Here is a 25,729-nt window from a genome sequence, read left to right as displayed (position 1 = left end):
AAATTTGCAATCCCCAGCACCCCCACCCCACACAAAGGTAAAATTTGCCATGTCTTACCATAACCAAAAATAGAATTTAAAAGGAGCTACCCTTCCCCCAAGAAAGGGTTACAATTTTTTTTTCTCCTACAGATTCCGTTGGAGTGGTGTATTCTTGGTTATCAAAAGCATTCACGCACTCCGGATTGCGGACAGGTGATTGTCCGCGAGGTGAGGGAACGCGCCACCGCGCTCAGATTTCGGTCTCATACACTGGGAGGCTGCGCACAAGCAGGACCTAGGACGCCCAACTGAGCTGCTTGCGACTGGATGCCTTTGTCCTTGCTGTCACCTGCAATGCACATACGAACCTTTTTTAAACTAAAAGCTCCGTTTTAAAACGGAGCGGGAGGCAGCCTGCAGCACCAAGACTTAAGAGCCTGAGACCCATCGCCAGAGGGTAGTGACAGATGCTGGTGGCAGGCGCCTGGCTCGCCCCGGTTTTGCTTTTTATTTCTGCATGGCTCCTGTAAACCGCGGATCTGAGAGAAGGGACTCATGCAGTAGCCCAGCAGCGGGGACTGCTCAGCCGTTTGGGATCCAGGTTTGCAGCGCTACCGACCTACAAGGGCCCGGGGCTAGCCCAAGCCGGAGCGCCCCGGCACACCTCAAAACCCCGCCTCGAGCGTGCCTCAGACTCGCGACGCACGTTCCTCCAATCACAGGGCCCCGGGGAACTAGATCCAGGGCCAATCGCAAAGAGTCTGCTTCCTAGCGTCCCGCCCTCCCCTTCTTCCGATTGGTGAGTTTTAAACCCGCGGAAGCCAATGGGAGCGCGCGGAAGGCGGAGCGGCGGCCCTGGCTCCGGGCGCGGCTTTTGAAGGAAAACTGTCACCGAGAAGTCATGGTGAGACCGGGGCTTTCCGCTGCCGCCGCCGCCGCAGCGGGTGAGTAGGACGGCGAACCCCCGGTTCCTGCGAGCGTTAGGACACGGGCGGGGAGGAAGGGGGGACAGCGAGTGAGCCCCTCGCCGGCCAGCCTCAGTCTCCGCGACGGGGAGTCCGGGCCGGAACCCAGGGCGACGAGCCAGGCGACATCTCACCTGCAAGCCCGCAGCAGCCCTCAAAATGGTGTCACTGCCACCACGTTCGGGATAAAGCCACCGAGGCCCACGCGCGGGCTCAGCACGGGTGGGAAGCAGCGCGCTGGGTCCTGCCGTCTGGGCCCCAGACGCAGCCGGGCGCAGTCCTCTGCGCCCCGCCAGGACCTGATCGTGGCCAAGGGGCGGGTCCCACCTGCCTCCGGGACTTGGGCCCAGGGAAGGGCTCTGCACTAAATCTGCCCTGAGGGCCAGGGATCCCGCGGTCCCTGACCTCTTCCTCGTGCCTGGAGCCTTTCCTGCCCACCCCCATCCCCACCCAGCGTATGCCTGCAGGGTCCTGGTGGTTTTCTGGTCACTGCCCTAGGTGCTTTACACCACAACCCGCATGTTGGGCTTCTCTGTGCCCAGATCTCTGGGACTCCAACCCCGATATGTCACATTCTGTAGCTCCTGCCCTCTACACTGCCTGGCGCGGACCTCAGTGCTGTGTTTTCTCACAGCTGTCTGATGAGTCCGCATCCAAGTTGGACAGCAAGAGCAGGGCAAATCAGTTTAGATGAGGTTAAGAATAGTTTTGTACCCCTGTGCTCCCACCCCCTTTTTTTAAAAGCAGTAATTTTTGTCTTTTCCAACCATCTATTCTCTCTCTATTCCCCACCTCTGGTGAGGTCGGGGCCTTCCGCTTTCTTGGAACTTTTCATATGGCACCAAAATTTTCCCTTATATTTTAATTATTGTTTTTTGTTTTATCTCTATTACTAGATTGGAACTTCTTGAGGGCAGAAATACTGGTTGAGTCTCCCTTATCTGAAATGCGTGGGACCAGAAGTGTTCAGATGTTTCTCACATTTTGGAGCACTTTGCATGTATAATGAGATTATCTTGAATGTGTGATCCAAATCTAACCATGAAATTCATTTACATTTCCTTACACTTGATACACATAGTGCAAGGTGCTTTTATGTAATAGTTTTAACTAAAAGCAGTCATATGAGGTCAGGTATGGAATTTTCTACATTTTGGATTTCAGAGTTTCAGATTAGGGATGTTCAATCTATATGGACTTTTCATCCCCTCACCATCCCCTGCTTAGAAACTTACTCCGTAGATGTTTTCCATAAGCTCTCCAACCTTGCCTGTTTCTTCTGTAGTCCCACAGGAAACCATGTAAGGGGGTTGTTGATAAAAATCATTGTCTCTATTAGGAAAAAAAATAAGACCAAGGCTAGCTCACCAGCTCATGTGGGCCAATAATAGAATTTCTTCATGTAAAGCATAGTGTGTTGTTAACTGAGAACAGTGGATGTGATCAAGCGCTCTGGGCTCTAATAAACATATTTTCAAATCCTGGCTTTGCTACAGACTAACTGGATAACTAAGCCTGTCATTTACTTTCTGGATTTCCAACTGCAAAATATCTCACAGGATTGTTGTGTGGATTAAAAGAAGTAAAGAGCTTAGTATAGGCCTGGCATTTTAATAATATTATGGATGTTCTTATAGCTTGAAGGCAAACCTGTAGGACTGGGGATTTTGTAACATGTTGCAAACAAAAAAAAGTGTCATCTTTTAGAATATAAATGAACTGGTGAAAATCTCAAACTAAAGATCTGTTGTTGCTCACCTGTTTTGCAGAAGAGCGGCAAAGAAAGCTCCAGGAGTATTTAGCAGCCAAGGGAAAACTGAAGGATCAAAACACCAAGTGAGTTTGTCTACCCACAATTATGCCAGTTTTGTTGCCCTCAGTGCGAATAGTAATTTAAAGCTTTTTCAAAACATAGCCATTTGCTTGTACCTTATTCAACCCACATTAGTATCCGATGATAACTGAAAAAGAACTTCTCAGGCCAGACATGACCAAAACCCCTGGGAAGTTTCTAGTATGCTGGCAAAGACTTAAGCATTGTTATTGTAACAGCCCCCAAAGGAAGGGGGAAAGGGTCACAGCATTGCACACCATGCCGGAAGCATTTCTTGTCCCTTCTTAGTCCTGGGAAAACTGATCCTCGAGATGGCAATCCTTGGTGGAGGAGGTGCACTGTCCTGGTTCTGGCGTTCTTGCTACAGCGGGGGAGCCGGTTATATGTCCCCAATAGTGGCCTGCTGGCATCCTCCCGCCTGAGGGTGCTCTTTGACCATTCTCTTAGCACTTGCTTTTGGGGTGGAAAGAACATAACTGCTTCCCTAATACCTTTTGTCAGCACCTTACCATTTCCATGGTGTTAGTTATCCCTCCTGTTTGGCTTAGATGTATTTTCTTCCCACTCAGTTTTTGTCTGAAAATTAGATTTTACAAACTTTACTTTCACCCTATGTTTTATCTTGGGTTTTTACAACTCTATTTTCTTTATTAAGTGAACCAAAATCATTTACTCTCACTGTGAGAGACATGGTACTTAATGATACAGAGGTCTCTGCCCGCCAGGGCTTATGTTACAGATAATAGAAGCCTCTGTTAGTTTAGCAATTCTTTTGGTTCATGTAGACTGAATCTTTCTGAACTTTGCCCTGATCTCCTTTTTTTTCATTTTTATTTTACTAGCTAGATTTCATGTTATGCCCCTACTTTTTAAATTATATTCATGCCTCAGTATCCACCTGAAATTGGTTCCAGGATTCCCCCACAGGTACCAAATCTGTGGATACTCAAGTTCCTTTATAAAATGATGTAGTATTCCATGTAACCTATGTTTATCCTTCAGTGTACTTTGTATCATCTCCAGATTACTTGTAATACCTAATACAAAATAAATGCTCTGTAAATAGTTAGAGTATACTGTTTAAGGAATGCTAACAAGGGGGGAAAGTCTGTACATGTTCACTATAGATGCAGTGTTTTTAGTGGTTTTTTTTTTTTTTCCCTAAATATTTTTGGCCCAAGGTTGGTTAAAACCACAGATGTAGAACCCAGAGATATGAAGAGTCAACTATAAATTATTTTCCCCCTGGAAATTCACTACTTGGAGATACGTATAACAAGGAAGTTTGTTACGGAAGCAATTCTCTTATCTTCAGCTTCCGCCATGTTGCATTATTCAAGGAACCATGTTTGAATTAATAAGACTGCACAAAAATGAAGAGAACACATATATTTCATTAATACTATTGGAATGCTACATTTAAGCATAGAATATCTCTGAAAGGGTCACAGAAAATGGGTAAGAGCAATTGGGGTCTTCCAGGAGGAGAACAGAGGAAAGAAAGGGACAGTAAGAAGACTTATTATAATTTTCGAATTACTTTACCACACACAGAAGTTATAATAATTTAAAATTCTAATCATAATTTTAATCACTGTGCTTTCAAGGTTTGCTGATCCTCCTGTACTCAGGATTAATTGTGTTTTACCTTTCATAGGCCTTATCTGAAAGCCAAGAATAATTGCCTGAAACCTCCACCTTCTAAACCTGTAAGTAGAAGTTAGTCTTTTAAAAGAAATATCCAGGTGCTGGGATGGTGGCTCAGTGGTAAAGCCCTTGCCTAGAATGTGTGAGGCCCTGGGTTTGATCCTTAGCACAACATAAAAATAAATATTAAAGTAATGTGTCCATCTACAATTTTTTTAAAAATCCACTTTGAAAGTCACCAATAATAAAAATGATAGATGATACCAACAAAAAAACACGGTTTTCAAATATATTATTCATAAATATGAGTAGTTTGATTTAATAAAAAAAACATTTTTTGAAAAAAAAAACTGGTACACAAATATTTGTGGCAACATTATTCATAACACCTCTAAAGTGGAAATGACCCAAATGTCCATCAGTTAATGAAGCGGTAACTGAAATACGCACAGCCGTACTTGCAGTGTCACTTGGCTGTGAAAGTGCGATGAAGTGCCCGTGTGAGGGTGCTATGTGGGAACCTCTGAGCTTTGTGCTCAGTTTTATTAAGTTATAAAAAGTGACAGCACTGGCACATGCTGTAACATGTCAGTTTTTGGGAACATTCTGGTAAGTGAAAGGAGCCAGGCACCACATGCCTTGTGTTGCATGATCCCATTTATGCAGCATGTTCAGAAGGCACGGCATAGAGAGCAGACCTGGTGCTAAGGGCAGTGGAGAGCGGGCAGTGGGTCGGGGCTACAGACAAGCTCCCAGTTTCTTTCTGGGGCAATGAAAATGTTCTGTTATTTGGCAGTAGTGATCACTGTACAACTCTGTAAATATGCTAAAACACACCAAATTGTATGGTTTAAGTGGTGAATAACATAGTGTGGAAGCTTTCATACCCACATCCCCACTTTTTTCTTAAGTGGTGATATAGAAATCTGAGGCAGGTGTCAATGCTGGGGCCCAAGGCATAACGTGTGGGTACACCCCATCCTTCCGCCTCCCCCATCCCACTCACAGCAACACCACATGCAAGTACCGTTTCAGGGCAGGTAGCTCTTTGCCCTTAATGACAAGCCATCTGGTTACAGACCTCCTTCACACACTCCCCCAGGTTACATAGCAATTCCTCACAGTATTGAAAGTCAAAAACAAGAGAGCCGTAGGTCGCTCTAACACTTGCAGATCTTCTCCTGGAGATGTCCGTGCTTAAGTGTGCCAGGGTCACCTTTTTGAGCAATTGCTTTCACTGGCTTCTACCTTTTTTTTACCTTCTTCAGAGTTTATTGTGGTGGTGGTGGTGGTGGTGGTGGTGGTGGTGGGGATTGAAACCAGGGCCTTGTACATGTGAGGCAAGCACTCTACCAACTGAGCTATATCCCCAGCCCCTTTTATTTACCTTCTTAATTCCAAACTCCCCTCCCTAGCTTTCAGTTTTCTTTAACCTGGTTCTTTCTTTCTCATCCAAAATTAAATCTCATGACTAAAACATCTGCTTATTAGTAACAGGGGGTCTGACCTTAAAGTCCTGGCTGACTGACTCCTTCCAGGATACTGGATGCTTGTTGAGAGCTGTTCAAATACAACTCAGGCTTCCCAGCCTGTCATCTGCCACCTGTCTGGCTTCTCGTCACTGGTCTCCGGCAAGATAGAGGGTTTTACCTGAAACTGTGCCATTAATGAAAGCAGGGGGTTTAGCTAAGCTATACAAAGTGCAAGGAGGAATCTGTTGAGAGGCCCTGTATGTAACAGGTCTTCAGGATGTCTTCCCAAGGTCTATGGGAAGACCGGGCGTTGAAATGTAACAAGCATTCAGCAAGCACTGTTTGCTTTAGGAAAAGTCATTGTTGAAACAGCAGTTTTTGTGTATTCACAAAAATTCAAGCTAAAAGAATTCTGATACACTTCTGATAGGAGCTCAAGTTATAAAATCTATTAATGAGGTGAGCCTTTCCCAGGATTCAACTTTCTTAAATTAAATTCTAAATAAAACAACTAATTTTTTCTAGCACATGTTTTAAACAGTTATTTTTTCATTGTTTTAAAAACAGTGAGCTAGTATGAATTTTTTGCATGTCTGTTTCTTTGTGTTTTCAGACTGCTGGACCCCAGAGGCATGTTACCCAGCATGCCGTTCTGCCTGGCAAAGCCACGAGACCCATTAGCACTAAACTCCAGCCTAGATCAGCCAACATCAAAGAGTCCCAGAAGCCAAAGCTGGAGCCACCAAATCTTCAGGGAAAAAGACTGACCTCAAAATGTCTTGCTTCTAACCCAAACTGGGAACTTTCCAGCAAGAATCACCAGCAGCATAAAGCTGGGCCATCCGCTGCAGAAGAGCTGTCGAGAAAACCCACCAGGTCACCTGACACACAAGAGCAGCAAGAAGTGGGTCAAGGAAATGCTCCATGTGCAGACCGTGTGGATGGCACCCATGTTGAAAATGAACCTGAGGGTGGCTTTTTAAAAGAGACGAACAAAGAGAACTTGCCACACACCTTATTGGTACCTGAGAAGAAGCCAGACCCCGAACTGTGTTCCATGAGTAAGCCAAAGACCAACTCTCATGATCAAACCAAGAACAGTTTGGCTCCTAAGCAAGCCCTGGGAAGAAGTTTGGGGAATCATGCGGTTCTGAAAGACAGGGTTAATAAGCAGTTTGTTAGAAAAAAACACATCAATACTGTACCACTGAAGTCACAGCAGCTCTCTAGGGGAGCAAATCTTGCAAGACCAGGAGAAAAACCCTTGAGGACAGTTTCTTCTCACTTTGTGCAGACCCTTAGTCAGACTCAAGCATCAAAGAAGCCAGTGGTCAAGGACATAAAGAGTGTAAAGGCTGAAAGGGCTAAATACATACGGTCATACTCTGTTACTGAACAGGAAGCAAGACATACCAAACCCAGGGCATACCCCGGCTTACACCAGGGAGAACTTCAACACAGACTTGCAAGCACCAAGCAAGACTGGAAGTCCACACAACCTTGTTCTAGACCTCAGGCACCTTGTGGACTGCACAAAACAAGAGCTGTAAGCCAGAAGCCCCACCTGATAACTGGCAGGCTTAATTCAGTTGTTCCAAGCACTCCCAACATAAGAGCAAATGGAACCAATGACAATAAGTCCAAAAACTTTGAACAGAAAGCACGGACTGTGGACTCCAAGTCGAAGAAGGCTTTTCCCCAGAGTCATTTTCTGAACAAGACAGCTCCCAGAACTCAAGCTGGACTCACAGCCATTCGTGGGAGAGAAGTCCTAAGGGGGACCCAAACTAACCCAAACACCCAAAAGAGGGTGACAGCAGAGGACCGAAGGTATGTTGTTTTACTTCCAAAATTTTGCAGCTTAAGTGAGAAAATTAGACAATTGACCATCAAGAATACTTGGTCAGCTGGGCATGGTGGGGCATGTCTATGATTCCAGCAGCTTAGGAGGCTGATGCGGGAAGATCCCAAGTTCAAAGCCAGCCTTAGCAACTCAGTGAGACTCTGTCTGTAAATAAAATATAAAAAAGGGCTGGGGATGTGGCTCAGTGGTTAAACGCCCTTGGGTTCAATCCCCAGTACCAAAAAAAAAGAATAAATAATATTTAGTCAGGAAATAGGCCATAAATAATAACTTCTAAGTAATTTGTAGCTACATCCTAAGATGATTTGGAGCAACTATAACAAATATCAAGTCTTGAAAGAACTAGTGATACATACATGTTATTGATCATTCTCTATAATTTTATACATGCTTTAAAATGTTCTTAAAATAGTTGAAACACAGAGAATGGGTAAGAAACAGTTGAAGATGTAGACTCTTCACACAGAAGCACCTGCAGGGACCAAGCAGTTTCAGGCAGCCAGGCTAGTGGGAGCTAGGGTGGCAAGTCCACACAGGCAGAGGGAAGATGGTAGTTCTTTGTTAAATAGACCCTGGTTGAGTTGGTATGGTTATCAGGGAGGCAGGAACGGCAGCGTCCACGGATCTGAGCAGATCAGGTTTGGAGAGGGAGCTCAAGCCCAGAGGAGCAGCTGTCAAGTGGAGTTCAGGGGAAAGCCAGGATCTCGAGTTGCTGGGGCTTGGCACTGACATACACGGATGCTAGAAGCTGAGCCAGAGGATTTTGTGCCTTTGTTGCCTAAGACCAGACAGTCTCAGGATGTGGCTGAACCTCCCAAGAGAGGCAATTATGTATATTGGAGCGGAAAGTGAGTAGATTCCTGGCAAGAATGAAAGGAGTGTGTAAAGTTAGAAGAGGCTCTCACAGGTAGCAGGAGGGTGAAGGCAGGATTTGATCTTGGGAGACCAGAAGACTCTTTGCCTTCCTGCAGAGACAGAAAATAACACACTTTAGATAGAAGTGTCAGGGGAGGTACTTTCAGTGGTGACATCTGAGCTGAGACCTAAGGCTGGTGACAGGCAAGCTTTCTGAGCAGAAAGCTCAGAAAAGCAAAGATTCTGAGCCAACCAAGGTGCGAGTCAGGGTCCCTGCCCTCAAGCTGCTAGTGCAGATCAGAAAACAGGGACGCAGTCATAAGATTGCATGTGGCATGTTGAATACTTAATCACAAAAGGACTAGAGACTGTGGAAAGTGGGTGAGTCACTCATTGTCTCCCCAAGGGCCTGCAGCGGACTAGGCGCCAGGAGAGCGGAGAGCACCTGACTTTGCCCCTAGGGATTCAGCCTCTATCGCTGAGTCCATGGTCAGTGTGAAGGCATAAGGATCAGCTATGCAGTGGGTTTTACAAAAGGGCTGCAGAGAGAGACCTGGGCTGAAAGGTACATTTGCAAATCACAAATACATGGTCATAATTTAAAGAAGCTAGAGACCCTCCATCTAAACACTAGAGTCTACATATGTTGGCACATCCCCAAAAGTACCATATCACCTGCTTAGAAGCAGGAGGGTAGAATGTGAACAGTGGAGGAGAGCGAGGGTTAGGACTCAATGACATCAGAGAACAGCTGCATATAAAGAGTCCTGAAATCATATATCTAGTTCATAAAAGAAAGGGAACTCCGTAGTCAGGAGGGGGCTGAGGACCTGAGGGAAGTGGGGCACTTTGAGCACCAAGACCCTGTTGAGGTACAATTGTTGGTTTGGTCTGGGTTGAGTGACAGCTTAGTGGGGAGAAATGGAGTGCAGAGTCAGGCTCTCAGCTGGAGGGTGTCTCAGGAAAGCATGCATCTGAGTTGGTGTGTAGGTAAATGGAAACCTTAGAGAGCAACAATGAGAAGAATCTTAGCATTGAAGACTAAATCCTCATCATCCTGTCATCTGCCTTCTGCTGGCTGGGAGCAGCCAGGTGCTGCCAGTGCTGGGTGTAAACTGTCCCTGACTCCATTCTTCTGACTTTGTAGTCGAAGGCGTAGACAAACCTGATCATATACTCTAGAAGCTAGATGACATTTTGTTTAAATGAAATCATCTCTGTCCCCTTCAATTTCGTAACAGGAAACAACTGGAAGAATGGCAGAAATCTAAGGGGAAAATCTATAAGCGGCCTCCTATGGAACTTAAAACAAAAAGAAAAGTAATAGAAGAAATGAATATTTCATTCTGGAAGAACATTGAAAAAGAAGAAGAAGAAAAGAAAGCCCAGTTGGAGCTGTCCAGGAAAATCAACAGCACTCTGACCCAATGCCTGCAGCTCATCAAGGAGGTGAGTGAGCTCCAGATACAGCAGAGACCCCCCCCCCCTCACCCAAAAGAAACTGAGCTATTCTCTTTAATACTGAATAGTAATCCTAGTGGTAGTAACAACAATGAAGAGCACTTAAATGGTGGCTCTTGTGTGCCTGGCTCTTGTAAAGCACTTTCCTTATCTTATCTCATAGGATCACCATAAAGACTATTATGATGCCCACTTTGCAAATGACACTGAGGCACAGGAAAGTTAGGATACTAACCCATAACCCAAGCAGCATGGCCCCGGAAGGATCCAAAGGAGTTTCAACTCTGCCTTCTCCAGGTATCAAGGTCCAACAGTAAACATTTAATATTTGGACATGCAGCTGAATCAAAGGGGCCAGTTGTGACTGGAGTGTCCTAAACACCCTTGGTAGCTAGAAATGGCATCTGCATGTGTCTTGGGTTCTACAGAGAAGGGTAAAGTAGGTGGTAGGCAAAGGGTATGAGCCTAGGAGGTTCCCTGAAGGGAAGATGTTAATGAAAAATGACAGGGACTGGGGCTGTGGCTCAGTGGCAGAGGCCCCGGGTTCCATCCCTGGTACCGAGGGTAAGAACATGAATGATGACGGGGCTGACTTGTAAACAAAGGTCCCTACCAAAGCAAAGGGACTCTGTCCATTGGTTGGTAATATTGTTACAGGGAGAGGGCTCAGAAAACACTCTAAGACCAAATTTGAAACAAATTAGAGAGTTTTATTACCTGACCAGGGAGCTTCTATCATGCCCAAATGGCCTTCTGACAGAAGTGCACCAGGCTGTCTGTGGTTCCAGTATTTAAGGAAGAAAATCACATCCTATGGAATCTGCAAATTGCAAACAAGCAGGGTGCAAGGGCTAAGAAAATCAGTTAGCAGAGCAGAGTCAGACAGCACATCCTGGGTCCAAGTACATTTGCAGGGTACAAAGTGCAGAAAAATAATATTTTTACATTTGAAGAAACTTATGTAACAATTTTCACATAGGAACCATAAAGATGGAGTCATTATGGCTGTACCTGCTTATGCTCGACTACAGTTATTCCTATTTCTTATACTTAACAATTGTCCTACTGGCTTATACTTATTTGTAATTTAACTTATATTTTATTACCTGTACTATTTCATTAGTCTATATTTTCTTATCTGTAACCTATTTCTTATTGATTAACTCATATCAGCATTTGTAACAGACCATAACAATGTTGGGCATTAATAAAAAAGGAAACCTTAAGGTTAGTGTTCTCACAGCACCAGTTCGGCGTTAGCTATTGCTCTTTGCGGAATTAAACTTCAGTTCTTGGGCTGGGGATGTGGCTCAAGCGGTAGCACGCTCGCCTGGCATGCGTGCGGCCCGGGTTCGATCCTCAGCACCACGTACAAACAAAGATGTTGTGTCCGCCAATAACTAAAAAATAAATATTAAAATTTATAAAAAAAAATAAAAATAAATAAACTTCAGTTCTTTTTTTGTTTTGTTTTGCTTTTCCTTTCAATATATTTTTTAAAAAATGAGTACATTATTATAATCATTTCAAACAATACTCAAATGACCAGGCCTCCCTGTCACTCTTACACCTGGCAAGCTGCTCCCTGAGCCACCCCACTCCAGTCACCTGTCTGGGCAGCTGTGTGGGTGTGCTTGGTACGGGCGGAGAAACGAAGCTCTGGTTTCTGCAAGTTGCAGTTGCTTTATTTGATATTTTTGTCTTTGTTCTTCGGTCACCTTTCTTTTTCCTAGTCTTAGTATTATGCTGACTTTGTTAGATGAGTTGGGCTTTTCCCTTTCTCTCTATGAAAATAGTCTGTACAGGGCTGGAGCGACGGAGTGCTTTCTAGCACATGTGAAGCACTGCGTTCAATTCTTAGCATCACATAAAAATAATTAAAATACAGGTATTGTGTCCATCTACAACTAAAAAAAATTTTAAGAAGAAACAGTTTGTACCTGAGATTTCCTTTGAACTTGCCACAGCATCATCTGGACTGTGCTGCTTTGGGTGATAGTCTTTTTTTTTTTTTAATGTCTTTACTTTTTTCTGTGGTTATTGGTCTGTTTAGGTTTTGTATTTCTTGAGCCAACTGTAGTAAATTTTGTGCCTTTTTTGAATCAGACTTGCCAAAGATTTCTCTTGATTTTTTTTTAATATTTGTTTTTTAGTTGTAGGTAGACACATTTATTTTATTTTTATGTGGTGCTGAGGATTGAACCCAGTGCCTCACGCATGCCAGGTGAGCACTCTTCCTCTGAGCCACAACCTCAGCTCCTCTGTGATAGTGTGTATTTTGAATTTTTTGATTACTCTTTCTTGTACACCAGTGTTTGCATCTATTGTATTTATTGTCCTTTTTCTGGCTTTTTAAAGTCTAGATAATTAAAGTCAGCCTTTATTATTTTCTTACAAATATGTTTAATGCTATGTATTTGCCTCTAAATTTAACTAATACTCCATCAATCAGGGTCAAGTTTCCAAAGCAGAAAACACACCAGATATCTCAATAAAAAGACGTGGGAATCAGAGATACAATATTATCAGTGCGTTCCCAGGAGCAGAACCTAAAGGAGGATCAATGTGAAAGTAGCTCAGCAGGAAGAGGTTTCCCAGGAAGGGGGCTGAGGGAGCAGGAATGGGAGGGCCACAGTGTGGAATCAGGCTAGCCTGAGGAGGGGAACCTTGGCACTATCTCACAGGAAGCTCTGGCTACAGGGAAAGCCAGGCCTCAGGGTCATCCTGATGGAGTGGAGCAGAGGCTACCCAGGGTCATCCTGATGGGGCAGAGCTGCACTATTAGTACTTGTGTGGCCATCTGTAATGGTAGTCCTGGGGGACACATACAAAAAGGCACAGGGTGGCTGTTGGAAGTAAAACACACTGTGAGCCTGGGTGCCCAGAGCCCTCAGGGCCAGAGGGGACGTGGGTGCTGCCCACAGTGATGTCCTTTGCTACACACAGGACTGGCAGCAACAGGAGCCTGAAGTGACAGTGGAGTGACTGCAGGAAGCAGCTGGCACCCACTGGCTCCAGGAGAACAAGGAGGTGGAGAGTGCAGGGGAAACCAGACAAGGTGCTTTCCCTGCTCTCTCACTCAACAGTCAGCAGAGCAATTTGGGGACCGGACATTGGGATATGTCCTCACACAGTTTGCAGGTACTAGCTCTGCAGCCGACATCAGCTGGCTGGCCTCCAGTTCCCTTCTGAGGCCTTCTCCCTGCAGATAGCGACACCTCCCACAGTTGGAGAGCTCAGCACTGCAACACCGCCCACCCTGGGCTAAAGGAAGCCAGCTGAAGTCAGGGTTCTTATCACTTCTGAGTGGACTAATTTGCTAGAGCAGCTCACAGACCTCAGGGAAATACTTTACTTACTTTATACTTTAGTATTTATACGTAAATATTTAATTCACAATCCTCCTGCCTCCACCTCCTGCGCTGCTGGGATTACAGGCATGCACCACTGCACCCAGCCCCCATGTGTATTATTCTTGATGGAATTTATTAAAATTTTCTTTGTATTCTCATCATTCTTAGTAAATGTTTTAGAGGTGTTTTAAAAGGATATATAATCTATTTGTTTACTCTATCTGTTGCTTTTTGAAAGAATTGTGCAGAAGTTTCTCTATAATTAGGATTAGTCATTGTCAATTTGTATTTCTGACAACTTTTACTTTCTATTTTTCATGACTATATTGTATGTACATAAAAGATTCATGGCTTGCTTTGATTTCTCTTCTGTCTAATGTCAGTCTTGCCATACCTGCTTTTTGCTGCTAGAATTTGTCTAGTAAGTCTTTTTCCACCCCTTTATTTTTAAATCTTTCTGAGTTGATTTATTCTAGAAATGCCTCATGAATGTATACAGCTGAAATTTTTTAACCAGATCAAACACTGTGCTTTTGAAAGCATATTTAGCCCATAAATACCTGTTATGATTACTCACATGTTTAAATTTAGCCTGCCATTTTATTTTGTAATTCAATTTATATGAATCCTTTTTGTTTATTTTTCCCTCGTTTCTGTGTTCAATACGGTTTTATTTCATAAAATAATACATTGAAATCACAAAATAATGCTGTTACCCAAGTCCCAGGCCAGAATCCCAACACTGGGCTCCCCACAAATCAGGTCTGGCTACTCACCCCAGAAACCAAATGGAAAATGTAATGATGAAAAGCAGGAAAGGGACTTCAGTCAAGACAAGGGAGCAGCATTCCCAAGCCCTGTCTTCCTGACAGAGCCTTAGGTCTACCTGGAGGGAGAACTGGGGCGGGAAGAAGAGGCTGTGTAATTGAACAGTCTCATCACACTGGTCTGTTGATCATCACCTCAGTTTTGGTCACACGGAGGCCTGCTGATGTCAAGGAGGTTGCTGCTGCTCAGGGAATCTCCACTTGCTTGCAGGATGTTTACCAGACCTGAGGTCCTGGGGCTGGGAATGGGGTTGTAATTTGGTACCCATGAGGCTCTTGCTCCTGCTGGGGCAGGGAGCAGCCTCATCCTGGCTCAATCTACTTACAGGTCTCCACTGTTCTCAGAAGGTGTAGAGCAATGGCTGAAGATGTCTAGGTGCTGCTGCTGGGGTCTGGACCAGGATCCTGACACAGCTGGCCTGGGCATCTGTTGAAAGTAGCTTAGGTACTGTGACCTTGGTGCCTCCAGTCTCAAGGGAGGATTCCAGCTTTAGCTGAAGGCTCCTCAGGTGGTTAGCATGCCTGCACAGAGCTGAGCAGGAATTTGACCCAGAGTTAAGTCGGTGAAGAAGACTGTTCAAGATGAAGGCAGAGTGCCAGGTTTTATCCTGCTGTTAGTTACTGGTCCTGCATCTGCAGGCCAAAATGCAGGGCCAGTGCTTTCAGCAAGAACCGCCTCTAAGCCCATGTTAGGGCCGGCATGAATTTAAGCATGGGTGGCGAGTTTTACAGTCCACTCTTCCTGCAGTTTCATTTGTTTCAGGTGTCCCATGTGCATTCTAAACTTTACCCCTTCGTAACTTTTTGGGTCTTTTGAATAGTGAACTTGAGTCCTCATGCTTGTGAAAAATGTCTACTTTGCTCACATGCTGTAATCATAGTTTGGTTGGGAAATTTTTCTAATTTCACATTGTTTTCCCTGGAAAATTTGAAAGTGCTTCTCTGTCTTCTTTCCTACATCCAGAGTTGTCAATGTATTAACGTCTTCTGTCAGTTTGAAGCAGGCGGGGGAGGTAGCTAAGCGGTGGAGCCCTCGCCTGGCATGTGGGAGGCACTTTCCTAAATATGTTTTTATTTATTTTTTATTTCTTTCTGCTTAACTCTGAGAGCCTTTCAGTCTGAACAAACATTTCTTTGTTCAGGTCATGAAATTTTTCTTTTGCAACTGCTTTGAGTTCATGTTCAGATTATTTCTCTCACATTTCCTCCTAGGAGTTCTCTCAGAGCCCTCAGTGTGTCCCCCAGAACTCCCAGGTCTTGCTTCACACTCTCAGCCTGTTTGTCCTGCAGCACCGAGTGCTGGGAGGGTCCGCAGCTGCTCCTCGCTCACTAATTCTGTTCCCCTGCGGTTTCCCACTGTTCCACTCTTCATACTCTAGTTTAATGGAAGCAGCATTCTCTTCGCACTTGAAAACACGACTGCAGTATCCTAAAGTTCATTGCCCTTTGCTGCCTCGGCTGTTTGCTGGTGTTTGTTCCTGTTTGTTGACTCTCTTGTCCCTGCACTCAGTCAGGGTGGCTCTCGGCTGTGTGCTCACCTTTGTGTGTCCCGCAGCTCTGGAGGAGCAGCCACGCTGCAGGGCTGAGTGCATCCTTGGTACGTGGGCTTCTGGGCATGGCCACTCCCGCCGCCTCCCGAACCCCGTCACTGCCCTGCTCTGGGCACACACCAGAAGCCCACCCCAAAGTTCCATTGTATGGAGTTAACCCCACAAATTCCCCTCACACACACATATACAGCCTGCCCTGTGCCATCCTTCATGCTGCTGTCAAGAATAATACGGAAATTCCGGCCACTGTTCACTGCTCATTCTTAGAACTATGTAGGATTACGAATATGTAAGAAATGCTGATTTCAGGAAGGATTGATTTGGTTTTTGCACTGCCTAAACATGTAGAACATACTCCTTCTCTTCTGCTGTGATAAAGGTTTTCTGTCCACTTCGTCTCACGTAACTTAAAATTTAATGATCAATGACAAAAATCACTGAAAATACAGTTTATTTTTTTAATGTATTTTCAGTTGTCAATGGACCTTTATTTTACTTATTTATATTGGTGCTGAGAATCAAACCCAGTGCCTCACACATGCTAAGCAAGCGCTCTGCCACTGAGCCACAGCCACAGCCCTAAAAATACATAGATCTCAATGGCTACACAGGTATCCAAAGTATCGTACATACATTGTACCTCAGTTAAAAAGTTCAGGAAAATTAGAGATAAAGCCGACATCTGCATACCTTCTGTGGTATTAGGAGATGTGAGAGTAACTGTGAAAATCACCTCAGCATTTTCTGTTTTGCAGGGTGTCTTTTCTAATGAAGTATTTACCATATTGTCCAGCATTCCCGAGGCTGAAAAGTTTGCTAAATTCTGGATCTGCAAAGCAAAGCTACTGGCAAGTAAAGGCACCTTTGATGTCATCGGGCTCTACGAAGAGGCCATTAGAAACGGGGCCACGGTGAGTGTCTGTCTTGGGTGGGTGACAGCCTTCTCCTGTGATTTCTGTTTGCAACATGACAGCCGTATAATGTAGTGTTGAACTTCTAACTCACCTCACAAAGTTATAATTAGGGTATGCAGTATAGTGTGTCCTTGATGGACGCATTAAATAAAGTGTGTATTTCAGAGAATGCAGAGTCACCAATAGAATCAGTTTTCTTATCACGTGACCATGTCTCATTTAATGCTAACTGTAGAAATGAGCAGTTATGGAAACTTAATAGCACAGAAAGTTATAACATCAATATACAAGGCTTACAAAGAACTTGACCAGAAAGAACCTGAAAGTAAACTTAAATCAGCACATTCAGTGTATAGCAAAAATTCAGAGCCATTTCATGAAAAAAAAAAACTTTTGATTCTAAAACCTAGGAAAAGAAAAAACACTATTATTATTTTTTTTTAAGACTGCTTCTAATAACCTCATTTCTCTTGTCACTCACTGTCATTTTCCATTTCCTGCCCAGTCTGTAGTTCTTATTTCCATGCTGGTTTGGTGTTTCATATGCTCACAGTGTAAACAGTCAAGTAGTTCAGTAAGTTTCGTACAAGACTTCTGCCTCCCTCCCTTCCTGGTTCCTACCTCCCAGGACAAACTGATTATCTTTCTGTTTTTACCTGTGAAGCTTCAGAATCGTGGTTTTCAGGGTTAGGCTTGTGTACTTGTGGCTGTGTGGGACAAGGAACTGGGCACTCTTCACACACCCAGGGCTCTTTGCCGTCCTTCACACTTCCACGAGAGCAGTGTGCAAGCCTCAGGCACTTTAGCGATCACACTGTGGTGCACATGTAAGAAGTACCTGACTGTGTGCACCCTGGTTGCTTTGACTTTCAAGCACGACTTCTAGTTTTCCTAGCATTAGTTTTGCTTTTGCTTAGTTTTCAAAGTATTTATTATGTAATTAGTTTTCACACTTCTAATTTTCTAAATTCCTAAATACTTGGAAAACACTGGTTAGTCTGTTGGTCTCTTTTCTTAGCGAGCTTCTGTCTCCTCCAGGCTGGATGCATTGCTCCTCACTCCTGCCTTCACCTGCATCCACTCAGGATCCTCTTCACCGTCCCCTTATCCTGCCTGCACTGGGCAGAGCTTGTCCTGCCCGCACTGGGAGGAGGAAGGGAATCTGATGTTCCCCTCCTCCTCCCTACCCACCTCTTCTCCAGGGCTTTGCTTTCTCTCTTATGAGTGAGTTTTATTCTCTCTTGTTCTCAAAGGTCTATTCGGACCCTGCTGCAGTGGGGCTGTTTGCACATGTAAGGGCCAGGTTTCACGAGGCAGGGCAGAGTTCTGGATACTTCACCACAGGGTGGTGGCTGCATTGATTGGTCAGAGAACCTCTGTATCAGTACCTTAGGTCTTTCTGTTTAAACAGGTCAGATTCTCTAAAGAGGGCTCTTTGTTCTCCTCCCCCAGAGGTAGAAACCTTGTGCCGGTTTTGGGGAGAGTAGAGCCAGGACCCTCAACTCTCAACCTGAAAGCTCCCTTTGTCCCTTGTTCAGTGGTCAGGCACCCTGAACCTTGCGTGAAGTCCTTCAGGGACTTGGAAGCTAGATCCCCAGTTTGCTGTCAGGATGAGGTGGTGGTGCAGTCACTAACTTCTTGGAACTCAGGGGGTGCAGGGTAGACTTGAGTGGAAGCTCCATGATCCTCCTGGTCGCGCCACCCCCACCCCCACTCCTGACCTTTCAGAGGCCTGTGGTGTGAATCGTGTTCCCAAAGCTAGCCGCTGGCCCAGGACAGACTCTTAAGGTGGTCAGGGCTCCTTCTCTTCCTTCCTTCTCCAGCTTCCAGAACCTGGTTACCACTGACTCTTTCCTATTCCTTGTATCAGTTGGCTCTTTTTAACCCCTTTGTTATCATTTTAGCAGTTTCAAAAGAGATTAGAAGTAAATGTGCATCCAGTGTACCACCCTAATCCAAATCCTGCATTCAACGAGTACCATACAACTCAGACTCCTTGCAGTGTATTCTGCATGTTTATTCCCACCTCATTAAGCTTGGTTTACTTCTATTTAGATTTTGTAAAAATGTACAGAAAGCTTACTTTCATGCTCTGTTGTAGTATTTTACTTATTATTAATTTGATACACAGTCCCATGTTCCTGTGAAAAAGTACAGTTCATTTTATGACTTTCTGCTTCGTGGAAAAATGTTTTCATTTGAAAAAAAAAAATAAGGTTATCCCAGGAAGTCACTTTTCTATAAAGGTTTTTTGGTTTTTATTATTTTTTTTTTTAAGTATGTTGTTTTGCCAAATTTTAAAAAAAGAAAACAAAGGCTGGGGAAAGTTGCCCAAAATGCTAGCAAACACTGTCTTTGGGTGACGGGAGCAGGAGTGGGCTCACCCTTAGCTCCAGTTCTCTGGAATGAGGCGTGGGACTTCATGAGGAAGATGAGCCTCAAGCCAAGGCAGCACTAGGAATGTGCGCTGCATTTTCTCTGTCTGTGGTCAGAGTCTTCAGTTGTGTGATGCAAGTTCAGGGGAAAATAGCACTTGGTTCAGAGAGAAAGTCAAGTGTGCCAGCACTTAACCAGCATTCTCTCCATTCCTTCATTTTTCTCAGGAAGTTTTAAAACAAACTTTGTAGGTGTTATCTATAGCTAGACAAAAAGATTTTAAAGGAAACATTTTGATTATAGAAAGTTTATTTGATGTTGTCTAAAGTTCCTTAGCTCATTTTTTCTGAGTATGTTTGACAGTATTCATTTATTTTCTTCTTCCTTTCAGCCAATACAAGAGTTGCGGGAAGTTGTTCTTAATATTTTACAAGAATCAGCCAGAACCACAGAAGGTACTGTTACTTCTGCATTTAAATTCATTTCCTCTAGCTGTACAATAACCATCCAGGAGCACATAGGAATAGAGCTTCGTGGTCCCCTGAAACCTCTCCCTTCTGCCTCTGCACGGCCTGCCCTTCTCAGCATCGTCATCAGCTGGTTGGTTTCTGTTTTCACAAGCAGATGCTTGCCTCGTACTGAGCAAAGTTGGTTTCCACCAGAGAACCAAGATGAACTGCCCTGCTTCCTGAGGTCCCAGGTGGGGGAGACAGAGGGCAAAAGGGAGAAGGCCCTGGGTTTCAGTCATAGGGTCAGTACTAATGAACCCACCACCGCTCAGTCATCCAAATTCATGTTATCTCTTCAAAAATGGTCATCTCAACATCTCTTCACTTAGCTGTCCATTCACAGGACCTTCTGTGCGAACCATTGTGCCAAACACAGTGAATATAATTGCTTATAATACTTGTTATGTGAATGGAAAGAAAAAGCAAGCTATATTTAGAAAACAAAGCATATCTTATTATCTCAGAAGGTAAAAAAATTTTCTTTAAGAGTGGATTTTTTTTTTTTTTTTTTTTTTGATGGTGCTGGGGATTGGACCCAGGGCCTTGTGCATGCGAGGCACGCTCTCTACCAGCTGAGCCATATCCCCAGCCCTGAGAGTGGATTGAACTGGGGATCACCAAGTGGAATGACAGTGAAGTAGCCTACTACTTTAGGAAATAGAGTAAATACACTCAGTAGGAGCCCAGGAGGGACGCTGGGCAGCGTCCTCCCAAGTAGTAGAAAGAGGGAGCAGGACTCAGTGCCCCCGTTGCCTGCGACTTCTCTCCAGGCTCAGCCAGGCTCAGAATCTGCTGTCCCAGGCTGAGGGACCTCTCTGTGTTGATCGTGGTGACTGGGTATCTGAGAATTCCACTGAGACAAGACAGTTCTTGCTCACTGTCTAAGGTAACAGCCTTGTGGCAGTCCTGGGTAGGAGAGGTCAGGGGCTGAGAGAGCTAGCACCAGTGAATCGAGAAAATTGATCTGGGGTGGTGTCAGGTGGAAAAGCAGGAGCAGTCCCGAGAGAGCTCTCCTAGAGTGGCTAAGAGGTTGGAGATATATGTGGTCAGGGTTGAAAAGGTCTCAAAGACCCATCCTCAAGTGGCAGAAACCCACAGCTGTCTGGGGGGCTAGGTGTCACAGGGTATGGCTGTGGGGCTCAGCAGGAAAAACTAGTCAGAAGACCTCTTCGGATCAATCACAGCTTGTTGAACACACGGAGTCCACGAGGACCAGGGGGCATCGTCGTATATGTTAGTGTCCAGTTGCCAAGTCTCACTTTCCTCCCTGACCCTCATACACAGGTGTTAGCTCTGATGCTTTAGTTGCTGAAACTAATATCACTTCAGTGGAAGAGCTGGTCAACAAGATGGATCCTGGACAGCCCTGTCCTGCAGAAGAGAGGGACCAGGCCACAGCAGCACCCCCAATACCCCAGGCAGAGCAGCATGGTCACACTGGCATCAAATTACAGATTGCCCCCATCCCAAGGTATGCCCCTGCCAGGGGGTCACAGACCCCACCACCTGGGTCACTTCACCTCCACCAGGCTGGATACCTCTGTCTCACCTGAGGTCCAGACACCCACTGATGGAGGGTCTGTTCTTTCTCTGCACATACCATGCCCCCACCCCTGCTGAGATGCACCTTGCACAGGGGAGCGTACTGCTGGTCAGGAGGGTACAGGAATGGACTCTCCCCTTCCCGGGACAAGCCTACCTCTTCTCTCCTCTGCCCAGCATTTGGGGGTCCTTCCTACCTTCCCACCAGCCTGGTGCAATTGTGGGGAGGTGGGTGGCCCAGGGTCCAGGCAGAAGCAACTCTAGAGCCATATAAGAGGCGCTGAATAGCCCACTGAGAACCAGAGGGCAATTGAGTGGCCCCACTGGAGCCCGCCAGAGCAGTCTGCTGTTTTAACAAGTCTGTGAAGGGTCCGTGTTGGGGTGTCGACTTCACTTCCTAAAGAGAAAGCCCAGCATCACTCCTTTCCTCACAGTCTTGAGAAAATCCCAAGTAAGAGCACCAGGGCCACAGTGCTTGCCTTAGTTCCCTGGAAAGCATCACTGGGCCTCCCCCCAGCCTAACCTACTCTCCTGGACACAGTCTCCCCACCGCTGCCCATTCATGGTGGATGGCACCAGGCAGATGATCTGAAAGTCACCCGTTGCTGGTTCAGAACTCACTATGAAAACCTAAGATAATGTGATCAGTCGCTGTGAAAGGACCTCCACGCCCTGTCCTCGGGTGCTGCTCACTAGAGCGCACTCACAGGAGTACGAGAAAGATGCCCGTTTGTTTCCCTTTCAGTTTGTAGTTTGGCCACCATCCTAAAAATTGTTTTTTTGAATAATTTACTATCAAAGCTAGAAAGAATCTTAAAATATATCAGACCAACCGAGTTTGGTGTTAAGCCCTTTCCTTGAAACCTGGTGACTCTTTTGAAAGTTCATGGGGTAAACAACAGCCCCTGCAGAGTGGCTCCCATCAGCCAGGCCACACTGCACCCTTAGTCCCCTAACACCCAGTGCTCACTCCACCCAAGAGCAGGTGGCATCCGGGAGGCCCTGGAAGTCAGGAAGAGCCCCTGTAGGAAGAGAGCTGCTCTGGAAGCATCTGTTTTGTTATGGAGCAGGAAGCACAGGAGAGCAGCAGGGTTCTTTTGAAGGTTTTGACAACATCTCTTGCTCTCACAGAATAAATGGGATGCCCGAAGTACAGGACATGAAGCTCATCACTCCCGTGCGACGGTCGGCCAGGATCGAACGCGCCATCTCCCGCTACCCAGAGATGCTACAGGACCATGACCTGGTGGTGGCTTCTCTGGACGAGCTGCTGGACGTGGAAGAAACAGAGTGCTTTATATTCCGTAAAAATGAGGCTTTGCCTGTGACGTTAGGGTTCGAGATGCTTGACTCATAATTTCTTGACTTTTTTTTTAAAAAGGTGTGTCAGAACCTCCATGAGATAAGAAAAGTCCTTGTCCAGATGACCTGAAAAAAATGTATGATGGTGAGACATCATGATGGTGCAGATCATGGCCTCTCGGAGCCGGGAGTAGCACCTGCCTTACTCTCAACTTCATATCCCCCAGGAAGGTCTGGGGTGTTAGGTGCTCTCAAGCACGTGAGTTTTAACTCTATTTGCCACCATTTTGCAGCATACATAAGGTTCACAATGTTGAATGCTGGTTACTCTACAAGTGTTGAGAGCCACAGGGAGTCGGAATGACCCCTGGCATTTTGCCAGAAGTAATGGTTGAGAGGCGAGCCATTAAGATGATGCTGAATTGAAACAAGCTGTGTATTCAATTGTATATAGACCCCTGCTGTCCGCCTCGGGCGCCCGCTACATTGGAGTTTTCGTGGGGATGCCTGGGGAGTTCGCGTTGGTTGGTGAGGTTCCAGTGGAGGGAGTTCCAGTTGGTGTGTGGTGTCACTGGAAGGACCGCGTGGGTGGCGTTCAGGGGAGTTCGGAAATAAAGTTTGTTCCTGCTTGAGTGGCTCGTGATTTGTGCCCAGCCAGACTGCGGCAATTGGTGGCCCGTGCGGGGAACGCCTGAGGGTAAGTGATAAGGTAAACTGCTCACTCCTGAGGACAGTGCGAGAGGATGGGTAACCATTTAAAGATTCTTCTTTCGTTTTGTTTCGCTTTTGTTTTAAGTTGCCAGTCCCTGGAGATGGGTGGGATGGAAGAAAAACCGCTCACATCTGAGGAAAAACTATTTGTGTCTGAGGAACAGATAGGGAGAAAGGACGGATGGACATTTCAGGAGGATAGAAAGGCTGATATAATGAATTTTTGTTCCATTTTTGTTTCATTTTGTCTTGGTTTTTTTTTTTTTGCATTATCTTAGTGAGGGGTATCTTCGTCACAGAAATATGGAATTAAAAATTAGTAAAAAAAAAAAAAAACAAAAAAATGTTAAGTAAATTATTAGAGGAAGGAGGCACCCCAGTAAAATCAAGAACAGTTAGGGCATACATTGAAGATTTAAAAAGGATAGAAAAGGAAAGCCCGGGAACTCTGCCAGTTGGCACATTACTGTTATGGACGTTGGTACAATCTTGTTTGCTTAGTCAAGGAGAAGACATTTTAGATCAAGTAAAAGAGGAGGCCTCTCAAGATAGTCAGAAAGGGGAAGAAAGTTTAGAGCAGAAAAAGCCATCAAGGGAAAAGTTACAACAGGAGACTGCTACTAACACCTTTCTATCACCAGAGCTCGTAAGTGTCCAACCAGTAGCTCCACCTATAGAGACAACATATGCTGGGGGGCCCCCAACCCCTGTAGTTGATAGATGGGATCCTGAGAGAGGACCTCAAAGATTGGCATGCCCTGTACTTGAGCAGGCAGGAGGGCAGCGAATTCACCGTGCTGTAGATTTCAAAACAGTGAAGCAGCTAAAAGAGGCTGTAACAACTTATGGCCCTCAACACTTCACTGTAAGCTTGGTCGAAACCATTACCAACTTGGACATGATGCCGGCAGATTGGGCTAGTATGTGTAAAGCTGTGCTAAATGGAGGACAATACCTGTTATGGAAGGTTGCCAATGAGGAATTTTGCACGGAGACGGCTAGGCGAAATGCAGCAGCCGGGTATCCTCAGAGAAATCTTGATATGCTGTGAGGAAAAGGACCTTATGAGGGTCAGCTGCAACAAATTGCATATGATCCTGCCATATACTCACAAATTGCTGCAGATGCGGTTAGGGCATGAAAGGCTTTACAAGGACATGGAGATTTACAAAGTCAGTTATCTAAGGTAATACAAGGAGCTAATGAACCTTACCCTGAATTTGTAGATAGGCTTATTCAAACAGCTACCAGAGTTTTTGGGGATACAGAGCAAGCAATGCCATTAATTAAACAGCTAGCCTATGAGCAAGCAAACAAATGGTGCAAGGAGGTCATTAAACCATGGAAACATGAAGATTTAAACACATATATTAAATTATGTAGAGACATTAATGAACAAGGGCAAGTCTTGGCAGCTGCAGTACAACAGGCTTTAGATGCCAGGCCAAAAACATGCTACAATTGTGAATAAACAGGACATTTTAAAGGGAGTTGCCTCATAGGAGGAGGGTTTAACAAAACTAGGTATCAAAGGGGTACAATGCCGGGTATTTGACCACGATGCCATAGAGGGAGACATTGGGCTAATGAATGCCGTTCTCAAACCACCATAGAGGGTACTCTTATCAAAAAACGGACAAGGACCAGATATTTACCCACGATATTGTGGAGAAAGGCATGGGGCTCCATTGCCAAAAAATGGACAGGGGGGCCCAATGCTCCGGGGCCCATGACCACAAATATATGGGGCACTGGAGGAACCCAGCAACACCATCAGGGTAGTGCCCAGGACACATTATCCATTAGATCCCTCATTAGACAAACCAGAGGGAGCGCAGGGTTGGACATCTGCGCCTCCACCAGAGCAGTACTAACTCCAGAGATGGGAGTTCAAATCATTCCCACAGGGGTAAAAGGATCTTTTCCCCAAGGAACAGTAGGCATATTATTGGGACGCAGTTCTTCTACTCTAAAAGGACTTATGATAAGTCCTGGGGTAATTGATCCCGATTATGAAGGTGAAATAAAAATTATAGCCAGTTCTCCAAGGGGTATATCAGTAATTTCACCAGGAGATAGAATAGCACAGTTATTAATAATACCCAGCCTACATGATAAATTTTCCAGTCGTACTGTAGAAAGAGGTTCCAGGGGATTAGGCTCCACAGGTGTAGATTGGGCTATGCTTTCTTTAAATTTAGATCCTCACCCCATGCTAAAACTAAATATTCAAGGACATGAATTTAATAGGCTACTGGATACAGGTGCAGACCTTAGCATCATCTCTCGTCAAGAATGGCCAAAACATTGGCCATTACAACAAGCCACTCAAACACTTCGAGGCCTAGGAGTGGTGACTAATCCCCATAGAAGTGCAATGGTATTAGATTGGAAGGATCCTGAAGGATGTGAAGGAACTATACAGCCATATGTATTGGATCATCTTCCTATAAATTTATGGGGACAAGATGTCCTAGATCAATTAGGACTAACATTAACAAATAACATCACTCCAAATGTGCCTACTATTATGGCTAGACAAGGTTTTAGGAAAGGAAAAAGATT

At 45.1% G+C, this 25,729-nt stretch overlaps 1 protein-coding gene across 1 annotated transcript; it reads left to right on the top strand.

The window, feature by feature from the left end:
* Positions 1–813: 813 nt before the first annotated feature.
* Ckap2l (cytoskeleton associated protein 2 like) lies at positions 814–23,085 on the top strand. The gene is made up of 9 exons (XM_046462866.2): positions 814–926; positions 2,717–2,783; positions 4,439–4,490; positions 6,514–7,730; positions 9,861–10,068; positions 16,566–16,721; positions 19,492–19,555; positions 20,894–21,080; positions 22,283–23,085. The coding sequence occupies exons 1-9, from the start codon at positions 884–886 to the stop codon at positions 22,506–22,508; spliced, it is 2,220 nt and encodes a 739-aa protein (XP_046318822.1). The 5' UTR covers positions 814–883; the 3' UTR covers positions 22,509–23,085.
* Positions 23,086–25,729: the final 2,644 nt, after the last annotated feature.

The sequence above is a fragment of the Marmota monax genome, unplaced genomic scaffold (assembly GCF_021218885.2).
Source record: "Marmota monax isolate L192 unplaced genomic scaffold, Marmota_monax_Labrador192_F-V1.1 WCK01_AAM20220418_F8-fsc00245, whole genome shotgun sequence".
Classification (NCBI taxonomy): domain Eukaryota; kingdom Metazoa; phylum Chordata; class Mammalia; order Rodentia; family Sciuridae; genus Marmota; species Marmota monax.
This window is presented reverse-complemented; position numbering and strand designations above follow the sequence as displayed.

Bases quoted from the DNA above. Each gene is read 5' to 3' on its own strand.
- Ckap2l (XM_046462866.2), top strand. From the start codon at position 884: ATGGTGAGACCGGGGCTTTCCGCTGCCGCCGCCGCCGCAGCGG. The intron at 7,731-9,860 runs GTATGTTGTTTT...ATTTCGTAACAG, and splicing joins GTGACAGCAGAGGACCGAAG to GAAACAACTGGAAGAATGGC. The intron at 16,722-19,491 runs GTGAGTGTCTGT...TCTTCCTTTCAG, and splicing joins CCATTAGAAACGGGGCCACG to CCAATACAAGAGTTGCGGGA.